The sequence below is a fragment of the Ascaphus truei genome, chromosome 14 (genome assembly GCF_040206685.1).
Source record: "Ascaphus truei isolate aAscTru1 chromosome 14, aAscTru1.hap1, whole genome shotgun sequence".
Taxonomy (NCBI): Eukaryota; Metazoa; Chordata; class Amphibia; order Anura; family Ascaphidae; genus Ascaphus; species Ascaphus truei.
In genome coordinates, this window is record NC_134496.1 from 4,418,768 (window position 1) to 4,436,193 (window position 17,426).

The 17,426-nt window shown below is 55.9% G+C and overlaps 1 protein-coding gene across 9 annotated transcripts in view; it reads left to right on the plus strand.

Moving 5' to 3' along the window:
• FARP2 (FERM, ARH/RhoGEF and pleckstrin domain protein 2) overlaps nucleotides 1-17,426 on the plus strand; it is a 141,304-nt gene that overhangs the window by 62,291 nt on the left and 61,587 nt on the right. For all 9 annotated transcript variants that reach the window (XR_012787924.1, XM_075569566.1, XM_075569564.1 and 6 more), the window contains exons 10-12: nucleotides 1,110-1,273; nucleotides 3,150-3,218; nucleotides 16,865-16,922. Coding sequence is in view for 8 of the 9 variants with exons in the window: in XM_075569566.1 (XP_075425681.1) it covers nucleotides 1,110-1,273; nucleotides 3,150-3,218; nucleotides 16,865-16,922 (291 nt within the window). In the remaining variant the exon portion in view is untranslated. The remainder of the gene's footprint in view (nucleotides 1-1,109; nucleotides 1,274-3,149; nucleotides 3,219-16,864; nucleotides 16,923-17,426) is intronic.

The window sequence follows — 17,426 nt, forward strand, 5'->3', positions numbered from 1 at the left end:
ATGTATATATGTCCCTTAATACCTTTCCCCCTCACTTTCATGTATATATGTCCCTTAATACCTTTCCCCCTCACTTTCATGTATATATGTCCCTTAATATTTTTCCCCCTTACTTTCATATATTTTTGTGTATTTTTGGCTGTATATTACATTTTCTCTCTATAGCAGTTTTCTTATCAAGCTCCCACCAGATAGATGAGTATTGCTGCTCTCGTTTCCCTGTATATATTCTGTATATATCAGTGGATCAGTTTTCTAAACTACAAACGTGTGTGTGTATACACACACACACGCGCGCGCACACACTTACACTACTGTTCTATATGATCAACACTGTATATAATAATCTTCTGAGTAAATTTCATATTTCCTTAAACATTGAGTGATTTCAATCTGTTCTTCCCATTGTGTGCTGGACACCATAGTGTACATACTGTATGGTGTATACTTGTAGGGACAGGGGTTCCCTATGGTGTCAGACACCACATCTTCTTCAAGCTCCTTTTTCTCCTTGCGTTCGGGTTTTGTGCTGTTTTATTTGTGTGAAGAACATATCGGCGTAGTCCCCGTTTAAATGTGTTGCTGCCCTTCTGGCAAGGAAAGGGTTAGAAGAAGAATATGCTGCAGTATTCGCAGAACCTGTTTCCCTGCTCAGTTTTCACTACTGATACCAATGGCGGATTAAGACCCTATGGGGCCCATAGGCACCAAGATTTTGGGGGCCTTTCCTCGAGGTGGCCGCTCTCCTGCAGCGTTGTGATATCGGGTTGCCATGACAACACGACACTGCAGGAGCAGGGCTGCTCCCGAGAAGGTAAGACAGGCCTCTCTCTGACACGCCCGCATACACATCACTTACCTGGCATGCGGTCCAGGAATTATGTGGCTCCCTCCTCCTGTCGGACGGAAGTTGGATCCCGGCGCCGACAGGAGGAGGGAAGAGTGTGGCGCTGTGACAAGTCTGGCTGCAGCATGGGGAGTTGGGGATCCGCAACACCGGCCCACCGCAACCTACGGGGGCCCCTAAGCATGTGCCTGGTGGGTAATCCGGCACTGACTGGTACCATGTAGTGCTGCTTCCTTGTGCGAGTGTCCGTGCTGCTTTGCAGGGCCCTTACCAGGACACACTGGAGTTCCTGCTGCCCAGCCGGGACATGTGTAAGAGATTCTGGAAGACCTGCGTGGAGTATCACAGCTTCTTCCGTCTTCAGGACCAGCCCAAGCCCAAAACCAGACCGGTCCTCTTGAGCCGCGGCTCCTCTTTCCGATACAGGTAGACGGAAAGCACTTAAAGGTGCAAACCCCACTTAGCCGACCATAAAATTACTGCTTCCACACAATTCAACTACCTAATTCTTGTCCCTAGATTAATCAAACTGTGATAAAAGCAAAGATTTGTCTTATTTTTCTTCTTTGGAAATACATTTTAAGTTGATTTGGGGCCTCTGAATGCGATTTGTATTTGTCTGTCAATCAAGTGTTTTGTTGACCCTTAAAAACACCCTGTCCTTGGAGAGTCAGATAGGTGTAAGATTTTGGTTAAACAGGCATCAATCATCCAGATGTGACCCCTTCCACGTGTGCCGCCATAAGTCTAATACCAACAAGAGGAGAGAGCGCGTGAGCAGAGAGAGAGAAATATATTATGTGAGGTGCTAAAGCTCACAGGTGGGGCACTGCCAAAAATAATCTCGCACACATTGTAAAAAGGCCGCGCTCCCTCAGTGTAGAACTCGCGGTTACACCGGAAATGGGCTCAAGTCCGTGCGTGCAATCAATTCTTTTCCTCGCCTGGAGAAACGCCTCTTAGGCTTGGAACGCCATGTATTTCATACTCCACCATAAAAGCACAAAATTGACCCAAAGGGATCCAAAGTACCCCAATTACTGCACTCTACATGATGAATAGATAGTTCAGACTCGAATGGTCCTTCAGATGATGTCTGACTGGCGATCATAATGGATCAGAACAGAACAGCTATTTATAAAATCAGAAAAATAATAAAACTTTATTACATCCAAAATATAACAATATATACAATCAAATGAAGTATCTACAATAGAAAGTTTAATAAAATCCTCTTGGTGACGTGGTGAATGAAACCAAAATCACTCGGCTGTTATGCCCGTATGTATAAAGGCAAGTATAGTTTATTACAGTATCCGGAATATATATATGAGCAGCTGAGTGAAAAGGTTTATGGACTCCAAATTAAATCTGTAAAGATTGGGTAAGAGGTGGAAGGTGTCTTAATGTAGTAGTGATAGAATAGTAATGCAGTATTATGTACTAGTTTCAATCAAGTGAGCATAAGTTAAATATTTATTGCTAGTAGGTCTTTAATATAGCTGAGCAATTATATTTTGTGGTTTAGAATAGGTGTTTTCTTCAGTTGAAAACACCTGTATATTACATGCAGCGTTACAGTATTATGACTGTCAACCTCGGATACCTGTCTGATTGAATACAGGTTTTTTAATTAGTGCTGGAACTGGGGATTTGCCTATTATACCTGTGTGAGTCTTTCTCACAACTATTAAGTACTTACCTGCAGGTTGGATATTCTTCCCCTGTTTTCCAGTTTGTTATTATATGTTGATTTGTCTATTGTTGTTCTGTTGTTTAAATATAAGTACACGATTAAGATTAGTTTTTCACAAATTCTTTTTAATTAAAATAATAAAATAATATGTATTAACTTTTATAACCATATCAACTGAGATAATGAGTGCATGTTAAAGGGTGTTTCCTTTTTCTCACATTACATTAATGTATTAGTGTACTGGTGCGAGTTGAATCTCCTAGACACTCAATAATAGTGATGAGCACCTAAACCCAAAATATTAAGGATATCCCTGCTTCAGTGGCTGTCATTGACTAAACCTGACCTGTTGGTGGCCCTTGAGAACTGGAGTTGGCACTCCTGCTCTAGCCGCAAAAGGGTTAAACATAAAATGTTAATCGCTCAGATTAAACGCATTGCCACTGATTAATAATGGTCACTGGAGAGACTGCGCTGACATTTTTTTACGCAGTGCCTTCACCTGTATGGTGCCTTACTGCTTGGCACCGCTTGCCACAGATGGGCAAATATGGCTATAAACCATTTATTAACGATGTTCTGTTCTTGGTGTATTTTTCATTGCAGCGGGCGCACACAGAAACAGCTGATCGATTACGTGCGAGACAGCAGCATAAAGAGGCCGCCATATGAGAGGTTGGTGCAAAGTGTACTATCCCAGAGTCTGGAACACACATTCTACTGATCTGTGCGCACCGCGGGATTACAGCGCTGCCTTCTACACGCACCGCGTGCTTACAGCGCTCTCTTCTTCGCGCACCGCGTGCTTACAGCGCTCTCTTCTACGCGCACCGCGTGCTTACAGCGCTCTCTTCTACACGCACCGCGGGCTTACAGCGCTCTCTTCTACACGCACCGCGGGCTTACAGCGCTCTCTTCTACGCGCACCGCGGGCTTACAGCGCTGTCTTCTACGCGCACCGCGTGCTTACAGCGCTCTCTTCTACGCGCACCGCGGGCTTACAGCGCTCTCTTCTACGCGCACCGCGGGCTTACAGCGCTGTCTTCTACGCGCACCGCGGGCTTACAGCGCTGTCTTCTACGCGCACCGCGTGCTTACAGCGCTCTCTTCTACGCGCACCGCGGGCTTACAGCGCTGTCTTCTACGCGCACCGCGGGCTTACAGCGCTGTCTTCTACGCGCACCGCGTGCTTACAGCGCTCTCTTCTACGCGCACCGCGTGCTTACAGCGCTCTCTTCTACGCGCACCGCGGGCTTACAGCGCTGTCTTCTACGCGCACCGCGGGTTTACAGCGCTGTCTTCTACGCGCACCGCGGGCTTACAGCGCTGTCTTCTACGCGCACCGCGTGCTTACAGCGCTGTCTTCTACGCGCACCGCGGGCTTACAGCGCTGTCTTCTACGCGCACCGCGGGCTTACAGCGCTGCCTTCTACGCGCACCGCGTGCTTACAGCGCTGTCTTCTACGCGCACCGCGTGCTTACAGCGCTGCCTTCTACGCGCACCGCGTGCTTACAGCGCTGTCTTCTACGCGCACCGCGTGCTTACAGCGCTGTCTTCTACGCGCACCGCGTCCTTACAGCGCTGTCTTCTACGCGCACCGCGTGCTTACAGCGCTGTCTTCTACGCGCACCGCGGGCTTACAGCGCTGTCTTCTACGTGCACCGCGTGCTTACAGAGCTGTCTTCTACGCGCACCGCGTGCTTACAGCGCTCTCTTCTACGCGCAACGCGTGCTTACAGCGCTGTCTTCTACGCGCACCGCGTGCTTACAGCGCTGTCTTCTACGCGCACCGCGTGCTTACAGCGCTGTCTTCTACGCGCACCGCGTGCTTACAGCGCTGTCTTCTACGCGCACCGCGTGCTTACACGCGCTGTCTTCTACGCGCACCGCGTGCTTACAGCGCTGTCTTCTACGCGCACCGCGTGCTTACAGCGCTGTCTTCTACGCGCACCGCGTGCTTACAGCGCTGTCTTCTACGCGCACCGCGTGCTTACAGCGCTGTCTTCTACGCGCACCGCGTGCTTACAGCGCTGTCTTCTACGCGCACCGCGTGCTTACAGCGCTGTCTTCTACGCGCACCGCGTGCTTACAGCGCTGTCTTCTACGCGCACAGCGTGCTTACAGCGCTGTCTTCTACGCGCACAGCGTGCTTACAGCGCTGTCTTCTACGCGCACCGCGTGATTACAGCGCTGTCTTCTACGCGCACCGCGTGCTTACAGCGCTGTCTTCTACGCGCACAGCGTGCTTAAAGCGCTGTCTTCTACGCGCACCGCGGGATTACAGCGCTGTCTTCTACGCGCACCGCGGGATTACAGCGCTGTCTTCTACGCGCACCGCGGGATTACAGCGCTGTCTTCTACGCGCACCGCGTGTTTACAGCGCTGTCTTCTACGCGCACCGCGTGCTTACAGCGCTGTCTTCTACGCGCAACGCGTGCTTACAGCGCTGTCTTCTACGCGCACCGCGTGCTTACAGCGCTGTCTTCTACGCGCACCGCGTGCTTACAGCGCTGTCTTCTACGCGCACCGCGTGCTTACAGCGCTGTCTTCTACGCGCACCGCGTGCTTACACGCGCACCGCGTGCTTACAGCGCTGTCTTCTACGCGCACAGCGTGCTTACAGCGCTGTCTTCTACGCGCACCGCGTGCTTACAGCGCTGTCTTCTACGCGCACCGCGTGCTTACAGCGCTGTCTTCTACGCGCACCGCGTGCTTACAGCGCTGTCTTCTACGCGCACCGCGTGCTTACAGCGCTGTCTTCTACGCGCACCGCGTGCTTACAGCGCTGTCTTCTACGCGCACCGCGTGCTTACAGCGCTGTCTTCTACGCGCACCGCGTGCTTACAGCGCTGTCTTCTACGCGCACCGCGTGCTTACAGCGCTGTCTTCTACGCGCACAGCGTGCTTACAGCGCTGTCTTCTACGCGCACAGCGTGCTTACAGCGCTGTCTTCTACGCGCACCGCGTGATTACAGCGCTGTCTTCTACGCGCACCGCGTGCTTACAGCGCTGTCTTCTACGCGCACAGCGTGCTTACAGCGCTGTCTTCTACGCGCACCGCGGGATTACAGCGCTGTCTTCTACGCGCACCGCGGGATTACAGCGCTGTCTTCTACGCGCACCGCGGGATTACAGCGCTGTCTTCTACGCGCACCGCGTGTTTACAGCGCTGTCTTCTACGCGCACCGCGTGCTTACAGCGCTGTCTTCTACGCGCACCGCGGGTTTACAGCGCTTTCTTCTACGCGCACCGCGGGTTTACAGCGCTGTCTTCTACATGCACCGCGGGTTTACAGCGCTGTCTTCTACGCGCACCGCGTGCTTACAGCGCTGTCTTCTACACGCACCGCGTGCTTACAGCGCTCTCTTCTACGCGCACCGCTTGCTTACAGCGCTGTCTTCTACGCGCACCGCGTGCTTACAGCGCTCTCTTCTACGCGCACCGCGTGCTTACAGCGCTGTCTTCTACGCGCACCGCGTGCTTACAGCGCTGTCTTCTACGCGCACCGCGTGCTTACAGCGCTGTCTTCTACGCGCACCGCGTGCTTACAGCGCTGTCTTCTACGCGCACCGCGTGCTTACAGCGCTGTCTTCTACGCGCACCGCGTGCTTACAGCGCTGTCTTCTACGCGCACCGCGGGCTTACAGCGCTGTCTTCTACGCGCACCGCGGGCTTACAGCGCTGTCTTCTACGCGCACCGCGTGCTTACAGCGCTGTCTTCTACGCGCACCGCGTGATTACAGCGCTGTCTTCTACGCGCACCGCGTGCTTACAGCGCTGTCTTCTACGCGCACAGCGTGCTTACAGCGTGCTTACAGCGCTGTCTTCTACGCGCACAGCGTGCTTACAGCGTGCTTACAGCGCTGTCTTCTACGCGCACCGCGTGCTTACAGCGCTGTCTTCTACACGCACCGCGTGCTTACAGCGCTGTCTTCTACGCGCACCGCGTGCTTACAGCGCTGTCTTCTACACGCACCGCGGGTTTACAGCGCTGTCTTCTACGCGCACCGCGGGTTTACAGCGCTGTCATCTACGCGCACCGCGGGCTTACAGCGCTCTCTTCTACACGCACCGCGTGCTTACAGCGCTCTCTTCTACACGCACCGCGTGCTTACAGCGCTGTCTTCTACGCGCACCGCGTGCTTACAGCGCTGTCTGCTACGCGCACCGCGTGCTTACAGCTTACAGCGCTGTCTTCTACACGCACCGCGGGTTTACAGCGCTGTCTGCTACGCGCACCGCGTGCTTACAGCGCTGTCTTCTACGCGCACCGCGGGCTTACAGCTTACAGCGCTGTCTTCTACACGCACCGCGGGTTTACAGCGCTGTCTTCTACACGCACCGTGGGATTACAGCGCTGTCTTCTACGCGCACCGCGTGCTTACAGCGCTGTCTGCTACGCGCACCGCGTGCTTACAGCGCTGTCTTCTACGCGCACCGCGGGCTTACAGCTTACAGCGCTGTCTTCTACACGCACCGCGGGTTTACAGCGCTGTCTTCTACACGCACCGTGGGATTACAGCGCTGTCTTCTACGAGCACCGCGTGCTTACAGCGCTGTCTTCTACGCGCACCGCGGGTTTACAGCGCTGTCTTCTACGCGCACCGCGTGCTTACAGCGCTCTCTTCTACGCGCACCGCTTGCTTACAGCGCTGTCTTCTACGCGCACCGCGTGCTTACAGCGCTCTCTTCTACGCGCACCGCGTGCTTACAGCGCTGTCTTCTACGCGCACCGCGTGCTTACAGCGCTGTCTTCTACACTCACCGCGGGTTTACAGCGCTGTCTTCTACGCGCACCGCGTGCTTACAGCGCTCTCTTCTACGCGCACCGCTTGCTTACAGCGCTGTCTTCTACGCGCATCGTGGATTTACAGCGCTGTCTTCTACGCGCACCGCGTGCTTACAGCGCTGTCTTCTACACGCACCGCGGGTTTACAGCGCTGTCTGCTACGCGCACCGCGGGTTTACAGCGCTGTCTTCTACGCGCACCGCGTGCTTACAGCGCTGTCTGCTACGCGCACCGCGTGCTTACAGCGCTGTCTTCTACGCGCACCGCGGGCTTACAGCTTACAGCGCTGTCTTCTACACGCACCGCGGGTTTACAGCGCTGTCTTCTACACGCACTGCGGGATTACAGCGCTGTCTTCTACGAGCACCGCGTGCTTACAGCGCTGTCTTCTACGCGCACCGCGGGTTTACAGCGCTGTCTTCTACGCGCACCGCGTGCTTACAGCGCTCTCTTCTACGCGCACCGCTTGCTTACAGCGCTGTCTTCTACGCGCACCGCGTGCTTACAGCGCTGTCTTCTACGCGCACCGCGTGCTTACAGCGCTCTCTTCTACGCGCACCGCGTGCTTACAGCGCTGTCTTCTACGCGCACCGCGTGCTTACAGCGCTGTCTTCTACGCGCACCGCGTGCTTACAGCGCTGTCTTCTACGCGCACAGCGTGCTTACAGCGCTGTCTTCTACGCGCACCGCGTGATTACAGCGCTGTCTTCTACGCGCACCGCGTGATTACAGCGCTGTCTTCTACGCGCACCGCGTGCTTACAGCGCTGTCTTCTACGCGCACAGCGTGCTTACAGCGTGCTTACAGCGCTGTCTTCTACGCGCACCGCGGGATTACAGCGCTGTCTTCTACGCGCACCGCGTGCTTACAGCGCTGTCTTCTACGCGCACCGCGTGCTTACAGCGCTGTCTTCTACGCGCACCGCGTGCTTACAGCGCTGTCTTCTACACGCACCGCGGGTTTACAGCGCTGTCTTCTACGCGCACCGCGTGCTTACAGCGCTCTCTTCTACGCGCACCGCTTGCTTACAGCGCTGTCTTCTACGCGCATCGTGGATTTACAGCGCTGTCTTCTACGCGCACCGCGTGCTTACAGCGCTGTTTTCTACACGCACCGCGGGTTTACAGCGCTGTCTGCTACGCGCACCGCGGGTTTACAGCGCTGTCTTCTACGCGCACCGCGTGCTTACAGCGCTGTCTGCTACGCGCACCGCGTGCTTACAGCGCTGTCTTCTACGCGCACCGCGGGCTTACAGCTTACAGCGCTGTCTTCTACACGCACCGCGGGTTTACAGCGCTGTCTTCTACACGCACCGCGGGATTACAGCGCTGTCTTCTACGAGCACCGCGTGCTTACAGCGCTGTCTTCTACGCGCACCGCGGGTTTACAGCGCTGTCTTCTACGCGCACCGCGTGCTTACAGCGCTCTCTTCTACGCGCAACGCGTGCTTACAGCGCTGTCTTCTACGCGCACAGCGTGCTTACAGCGTGCTTACAGCGCTGTCTTCTACGCGCACCGCGTGCTTACAGCGCTGTCTTCTACGCGCACCGCGTGCTTACAGCGCTCTCTTCTACGCGCAACGCGTGCTTACAGCGCTGTCTTCTACGCGCACAGCGTGCTTACAGCGTGCTTACAGCGCTGTCTTTTACGCGCACCGCGGGATTACAGCGCTGTCTTCTACACGCACCGCGGGTTTACAGCGCTGTCTTCTACACGCACCGCGGGATTACAGCGCTGTCTTCTACGAGCACCGCGTGCTTACAGCGCTGTCTTCTACGCGCACCGCGGGTTTACAGCGCTGTCTTCTACGCGCACCGCGTGCTTACAGCGCTCTCTTCTACGCGCAACGCGTGCTTACAGCGCTGTCTTCTACGCGCACAGCGTGCTTACAGCGTGCTTACAGCGCTGTCTTCTACGCGCACCGCTTGCTTACAGCGCTGTCTTCTACGCGCACCGCGTGCTTACAGCGCTCTCTTCTACGCGCAACGCGTGCTTACAGCGCTGTCTTCTACGCGCACAGCGTGCTTACAGCGTGCTTACAGCGCTGTCTTCTACGCGCACCGCGGGATTACAGCGCTGTCTTCTACGCGCACCGCGTGCTTACAGCGCTGTCTTCTACACGCACCGCGTGCTTACAGCGCTGTCTTCTACGCGCACCGCGTGCTTACAGCGCTGTCTTCTACACGCACCGCGGGTTTACAGCGCTGTCTTCTACGCGCACCGCGTGCTTACAGCGCTCTCTTCTACGCGCACCGCTTGCTTACAGCGCTGTCTTCTACGCGCATCGTGGATTTACAGCGCTGTCTTCTACGCGCACCGCGTGCTTACAGCGCTGTCTTCTACACGCACCGCGGGTTTACAGCGCTGTCTGCTACGCGCACCGCGGGTTTACAGCGCTGTCTTCTACGCGCACCGCGTGCTTACAGCGCTGTCTGCTACGCGCACCGCGTGCTTACAGCGCTGTCTTCTACGCGCACCGCGGGCTTACAGCTTACAGCGCTGTCTTCTACACGCACCGCGGGTTTACAGCGCTGTCTTCTACACGCACCGCGGGATTACAGCGCTGTCTTCTACGAGCACCGCGTGCTTACAGCGCTGTCTTCTACGCGCACCGCGGGTTTACAGCGCTGTCTTCTACGCGCACCGCGTGCTTACAGCGCTCTCTTCTACGCGCACCGCTTGCTTACAGCGCTGTCTTCTACGCGCAACGCGTGCTTACAGCGCTGTCTTCTACGCGCACCGCGTGCTTACAGCGCTCTCTTCTACGCGCAACGCGTGCTTACAGCGCTGTCTTCTACGCGCACCGCGTGCTTACAGCGCTGTCTTCTACGCGCACCGCGTGCTTACAGCGCTGTCTTCTACGCGCACCGCGTGCTTACAGCGCTGTCTTCTACGCGCACCGCATGCTTACAGCGCTGTCTTCTACGCGCACCGCGGGTTTACAGCGCTGTCTTCTACGTGCACCGCGGTATTACAGCGCTGTCTTCTACGCGCACCGCGTGCTTACAGCGCTGTCTTCTACGCGCACCGCGTGCTTACAGCGCTCTCTTCTACGCGCACCGCTTGTTTACAGCGCTGTCTTCTACGCGCACCGCGTGCTTACAGCGCTCTCTTCTACGCGCACCGCGTGCTTACAGCGCTGTCTTCTACGCGCACCGCGTGCTTACAGCGCTGTCTTCTACGCGCACCGCGTGCTTACAGCGCTGTCTTCTACGCGCACCGCGTGCTTACAGCGCTGTCTTCTACGCGCACCGCGTGCTTACAGCGCTGTCTTCTACGCGCACCGCGTGCTTACAGCGCTGTCTTCTACGCGCACCGCGTGCTTACAGCGCTCTCTTCTACGCGCACCGCGGGTTTAGACAGCACACCGCGGGATTACAGCGCTGTCTTCTACACGCACCGCGTGCTTACAGCGCTGTCTTCTACGCGCACCGCGTGCTTACAGCGCTCTCTTCTACGCGCACCGCGGGTTTAGACAGCACACCGCGTGCTTACAGCGCTGTCTTCTACGCGCACCGCGTGCTTACAGCGCTGTCTTCTACGCGCACCGCGTGCTTACAGCGCTGTCTTCTACGCGCACCGCGTGCTTACAGCGCTGTCTTCTACGCGCACCGCGTGCTTACAGCGCTGTCTTCTACGCGCACCGCGTGCTTACAGCGCTCTCTTCTACGTGCACCGCGGGTTTAGACAGCACACCGCGGGATTACAGCGCTGTCTTCTACGCGCACCGCGTGCTTACAGCGCTGTCTTCTACGCGCACCGCGTGCTTACAGCGCTGTCTTCTACGCGCACCGCGTGCTTACAGCGCTGTCTTCTACGCGCACCGCATGCTTACAGCGCTGTCTTCTACGCGCACCGCGGGTTTACAGCGCTGTCTTCTACGTGCACCGCGGTATTACAGCGCTGTCTTCTACGCGCACCGCGTGCTTACAGCGCTGTCTTCTACGCGCACCGCGGTATTACAGCGCTGTCTTCTACGCGCACCGCGGGAGTACTGCGCTGTCTTCTACGCGCACCGCTGGAGTACAGCGCTGTCTTCTACGCGCACCGTGGGATTACAGCGCTGTCTTCTACGCGCACCGCGTGTTTACAGCGCTGTCTTCTACGCGCACCGCGTGCTTACAGCGCTGTCTTCTATGCGCACCGCGTGCTTACAGCGCTGTCTTCTACGCGCACCGCGTGCTTACAGCGCTGTCTTCTACGCGCACCGCGTGTTTACAGCGCTGTCTTCTACGCGCACCGCGTGCTTACAGCGCTGTCTTCTATGCGCACCGCGTGCTTACAGCGCTGTCTTCTACGCGCACCGCGTGCTTACAGCGCTGTCTTCTACGCGCACCGCGGGTTTACAGCGCTGTCTTCTACGCGCACCGCGTGCTTACAGCGCTCTCTTCTACGCGCACCGCTTGCTTACAGCGCTGTCTTCTACGCGCAACGCGTGCTTACAGCGCTGTCTTCTACGCGCACCGCGTGCTTACAGCGCTCTCTTCTACGCGCAACGCGTGCTTACAGCGCTGTCTTCTACGCGCACCGCGTGCTTACAGCGCTGTCTTCTACGCGCACCGCGTGCTTACAGCGCTGTCTTCTACGCGCACCGCGTGCTTACAGCGCTGTCTTCTACGCGCACCGCGGGCTTACAGCGCTGTCTTCTACGCGCACCGCGTGCTTACAGCGCTGTCTTCTACGCGCACCGCGTGCTTACAGCGCTGTCTTCTACGCGCACCGCGTGCTTACAGCGCTGTCTTCTACGCGCACCGCGGGCTTACAGCGCTGTCTTCTACGCGCACCGCGTGCTTACAGCGCTGTCTTCTACGCGCACCGCGGGCTTACAGCGCTGTCTTCTACGCGCAACGCGGGATTACAGCGCTGTCTTCTACGCGCACCGCGTGCTTACAGCGCTGTCTTCTACGCGCACCGCGTGCTTACAGCGCTGTCTTCTACGCGCACCGCGTGCTTACAGCGCTGTCTTCTACGCGCACCGCGTGCTTACAGCGCTGTCTTCTACGCGCACCGCGGGTTTACAGCGCTGTCTTCTACACGCACCGCGGGTTTACAGCGCTGTCTTCTACGCGCACCGCGTGCTTACAGCGCTGTCTTCTACGCGCACCGCGTGCTTACAGCGCTCTCTTCTACGCGCACCGCTTGTTTACAGCGCTGTCTTCTACGCGCACCGCGTGCTTACAGCGCTCTCTTCTACGCGCACCGCGTGCTTACAGCGCTGTCTTCTACGCGCACCGCGTGCTTACAGCGCTGTCTTCTACGCGCACCGCGTGCTTACAGCGCTGTCTTCTACGCGCACCGCGTGCTTACAGCGCTGTCTTCTACGCGCACCGCGTGCTTACAGCGCTGTCTTCTACGCGCACCGCGTGTTTACAGCGCTGTCTTCTACGCGCACCGCGTGCTTACAGCGCTGTCTTCTACGCGCACCGCGTGTTTACAGCGCTGTCTTCTACGCGCACCGCGTGTTTACAGCGCTGTCTTCTACGCGCACCGCGTGCTTACAGCGCTGTCTTCTACGCTCACCGCGTGCTTACAGCGCTGTCTTCTACATGCACCGCGGGTTTACAGCGCTGTCTGCTACGCGCACCGCGGGTTTTCAGCGCTGTCTTCTACGCGCACCGCGTGCTTACAGCGCTGTCTTCTACGCGCACCGCTTGTTTACAGCGCTGTCTTCTACGCGCACCGCGTGCTTACAGCGCTGTCTTCTACGCGCACCGCGTGCTTACAGCGCTGTCTTCTACGCGCACCGCGTGCTTACAGCGCTGTCTTCTACGCGCACCGCGTGCTTACAGCGCTCTCTTCTACGCGCACCGCGGGTTTAGACAGCACACCGCGGGATTACAGCGCTGTCTTCTACGCGCACCGCGTGCTTACAGCGCTGTCTTCTACGCGCACCGCGTGCTTACAGCGCTGTCTTCTACGCGCACCGCCTGCTTACAGCGCTGTCTTCTACGCGCACCGCGTGCTTACAGCGCTGTCTTCTACGCGCACCGCGTGCTTACAGCGCTCTCTTCTACGTGCACCGCGGGTTTAGACAGCACACCGCGTGATTACAGCGCTGTCTTCTACGCGCACCGCGTGCTTACAGCGCTGTCTTCTACGCGCACCGCGTGCTTACAGCGCTGTCTTCTACGCGCACCGCGTGCTTACAGCGCTGTCTTCTACGCGCACCGCATGCTTACAGCGCTGTCTTCTACGCGCACCGCGGGTTTACAGCGCTGTCTTCTACGTGCACCGCGGTATTACAGCGCTGTCTTCTACGCGCACCGCGTGCTTACAGCGCTGTCTTCTACGCGCACCGCGGTATTACAGCGCTGTCTTCTACGCGCACCGCGGGAGTACAGCGCTGTCTTCTACGCGCACCGCTGGAGTACAGCGCTGTCTTCTACGCGCACCGTGGGATTACAGCGCTGTCTTCTACGCGCACCGCGTGTTTACAGCGCTGTCTTCTACGCGCACCGCGTGCTTACAGCGCTGTCTTCTATGCGCACCGCGTGCTTACAGCGCTGTCTTCTACGCGCACCGCGGGTTTACAGCGCTGTCTCCTATGCGCTTTGTGGGATTACAGCGCTGTCTCTTATGCGCTCTGTGGGATTACAGCACTGTCTCCTAGGCGCTCTGTGGGATTACAGCGCTGTCTCCTAGGCGCTCTGTGGGATTACAGCGCTGTCTCCTAGGCGCTCTGTGGGATTACAGCGCTGTCTCCTATGCGCTCTGTGGGATTACAGCGCTGTCTCCTATGCGCTCTGTGGGATTACAGCGCTGTCTCCTAGGCGCTCTGTGGGATTACAGCGCTGTCTCTTATGCGCTCTGTGGGATTACAGCACTGTCTCCTAGGCGCTCTGTGGGATTACAGCGCTGTCTCCTATGCGCTCTGTGGGATTACAGCGCTGTCTCCTATGCGCTCTGTGGGATTACAGCACTGTCTCCTATGCGCTTTGTGGGATTACAGCGCTGTCTCTTATGCGCTCTGTGTGATTACAGCGCTGTCTCCTATGCGCTCTGTGGGATTACAGCGCTGTCTCCTATGCGCTCTGTGGGATTACAGCACTGTCTCCTATGCGCTTTGTGGGATTACAGCGCTGTCTCTTATGCGCTCTGTGGGATTACAGCACTGTCTCCTAGGCGCTCTGCGGGATTACAGCGCTGTCTCCTAGGCGCTCTGTGGGATTACAGCGCTGTCTCCTAGGCGCTCTGGGATTACAGCGCTGTCTCCTATGCGCTCTGTGGGATTACAGCGCTGTCTCCTATGCGCTCTGTGGGATTACAGCACTGTCTCCTAGGCGCTCTGTTTGATTACAGCACTGTCTCCTAGGCGCTCTGTTTGATTACAGCGCTGTCTCCTAGGCGCTCTGTTTGATTACAGCACTGTCTCCTAGGCGCTCTGTTTGATTACAGCACTGTCTCCTAGGCGCTCTGTTTGATTACAGCGCTGTCTCCTATGCGCTCTGTGGGATTACAGCGCTGTCTCCTATGCGCTCTGTGGGATTACAGCACTGTCTCCTATGCGCTTTGTGGGATTACAGCGCTGTCTCTTATGCGCTCTGTGGGATTACAGCGCTGTCTCCTAGGCGCTCTGTGGGATTACAGCGCTGTCTCCTATGCGCTTTGTGGGATTACAGCGCTGTCTCCTATGCGCTCTGTGGGATTACAGCACTGTCTCCTAGGCGCTCTGTTTGATTACAGCGCTGTCTCCTATGCGCTCTGTGGGATTACAGCGCTGTCTCCTATGCGCTTTGTGGGATTACAGCGCTGTCTCCTATGCGCTCTGTGGGATTACAGCACTGTCTCCTAGGCGCTCTGTTTGATTACAGCGCTGTCTCCTAGGCGCTCTGTGGGATTACAGCGCTGTCTCCTAGGCGCTCTGTGGGATTACAGCGCTGTCTCCTATGCGCTCTGTGGGATTACAGCACTGTCTCCTAGGCGCTCTGTGGGATTACAGCGCTGTCTCCTATGCGCTCTGTGGGATTACAGCACTGTCTCCTATGCGCTCTGTGGGATTACAGCGCTGTCTCCTATGCGCTCTGTGGGATTACAGCGCTGTCTCCTATGCGCTCTGTGGGATTACAGCACTGTCTCCTAGGCGCTCTGTTTGATTACAGCGCTGTCTCCTAGGCGCTCTGTGGGATTACAGCACTGTACTGTCTCCTAGGCGCTCTGTGGGATTACAGCGCTGTCTCCTAGGCGCTCTGTTTGATTACAGCGCTGTCTCCTAGGCGCTCTGTGGGATTACAGCGCTGTCTCCTAGGCGCTCTGTGGGATTACAGCGCTGTCTCCTATGCGCTCTGTGGGATTACAGCACTGTCTCCTAGGCGCTGTGTTTGATTACAGCACTGTCTCCTAGGCGCTCTGTGGGATTACAGCGCTGTCTCCTATGCGCTCTGTGGGATTACAGCACTGTCTCCTAGGCGCTCTGTTTGATTACAGCGCTGTCTCCTATGCGCTCTGTGGGATTACAGCACTGTCTCCTAGGCGCTCTGTTTGATTACAGCGCTGTCTCCTATGCGCTCTGTGGGATTACAGCACTGTCTCCTAGGCGCTCTGTTTGATTACAGCGCTGTCTCCTATGCGCTCTGTGGGATTACAGCACTGTCTCCTAGGCGCTCTGTTTGATTACAGCACTGTCTCCTAGGCGCTCTGTTTGATTACAGCGCTGTCTCCTATGCGCTCTGTGGGATTACAGCACTGTCTCCTAGGCGCTCTGTTTGATTACAGCACTGTCTCCTAGGCGCTCTGTGGGATTACAGCGCTGTCTCCTATGCGCTCTGTGGGATTACAGCACTGTCTCCTAGGCGCTCTGTTTGATTACAGCGCTGTCTCCTATGCGCTCTGTGGGATTACAGCACTGTCTCCTAGGCGCTCTGTTTGATTACAGCACTGTCTCCTAGGCGCTCTGTGGGATTACAGCGCTGTCTCCTATGCGCTCTGTGGGATTACAGCACTGTCTCCTAGGCGCTCTGTTTGATTACAGCGCTGTCTCCTAGGCGCATCATAGTTCTATTTTTGTTGGTAGTTTAGTGAATCTACTTTTCAAAATGTGTGAAGGAAATGATGACAGCCGCCTGTCTTAAAGCGTATGATGGCCCATTGTGTGTGTGTGTGTGTGTGTGTGTGTGTGTGTGTGTGTGTGTGTGTGTGTGTGTGTGTGTGTGTGTGTGTGTGTGTGTGTATAGACAGGGATTATTTATTAGTGACTTCTTTCTTTATGCGATCTGTTGCAAAATATTGTATTTACTTTATCAACACTGCCATTGAATCCTATGGGATTTCTGTTGCTCTGAGTGATACTGGGATATGTCGTTATCTGGGCAACATCTGTAGTAAATATAAATGCTGTCGTTTGCTGGGGCGGGGAGGTACAGTATTCTTGCTGCCTTTTAATAATCCATAATGGGCCATAAGACGTTTCTGAATTCTCTTTGGCGTTGCTTATGTTGATAAGTGGGCTTTTGTAATACCTGCTACTGTATTAATCATTGGGGCCTTTGGTATGTGGGTGGGATTCACCTGACTGCATTGCTCTCTGTTCTACAGGAGACACAGCAAAGCCAGAGTGTCCCCTTGCTCTGCGATCCCTGACTCTCCAAAGCAGGTGCGTGTAGCTGTACAGCACTGGCTGCCTCTTGCTTTGCTGTCTCTCTTGCTCGGTTCTTTCTCGAGTGCCTTTTCCTATAGCTGCTTTTTTGTTTTGTTGTCTAGTGTCCTGCTGTCTCTTCTCCCTTGTTCCACTTTGTTGGCTTCATGGCATCTCACTCACTGTATACTTTCTCTGCGATCTCGCCTGCTACACTGATCTCTCTCACTTTCCTGAGATACTTCTTGGTCTGCAGTTTTGCTTGCTTTACTGGATGCCTTTCATGAGTCTCCCTTATCTTGCTGGGTCTCTAGCACAGCAGTCACGCTTCTCTGGGTTTCTCTCCTGCTCACTGCTCTTGACACTCATTACAGCCGCATACACTTGTGCTTGATGCTCACTTTGCCAATTTGTTTTTATTTGCTTGTGCTTCTGTGCTGGGTCTTGCTTGCTGCGCCAGGTCTCTAGCGCACTATTCTGTGTCACACTGTTCAGCGGGACCCACAGTGTGGGGGTCTCCAT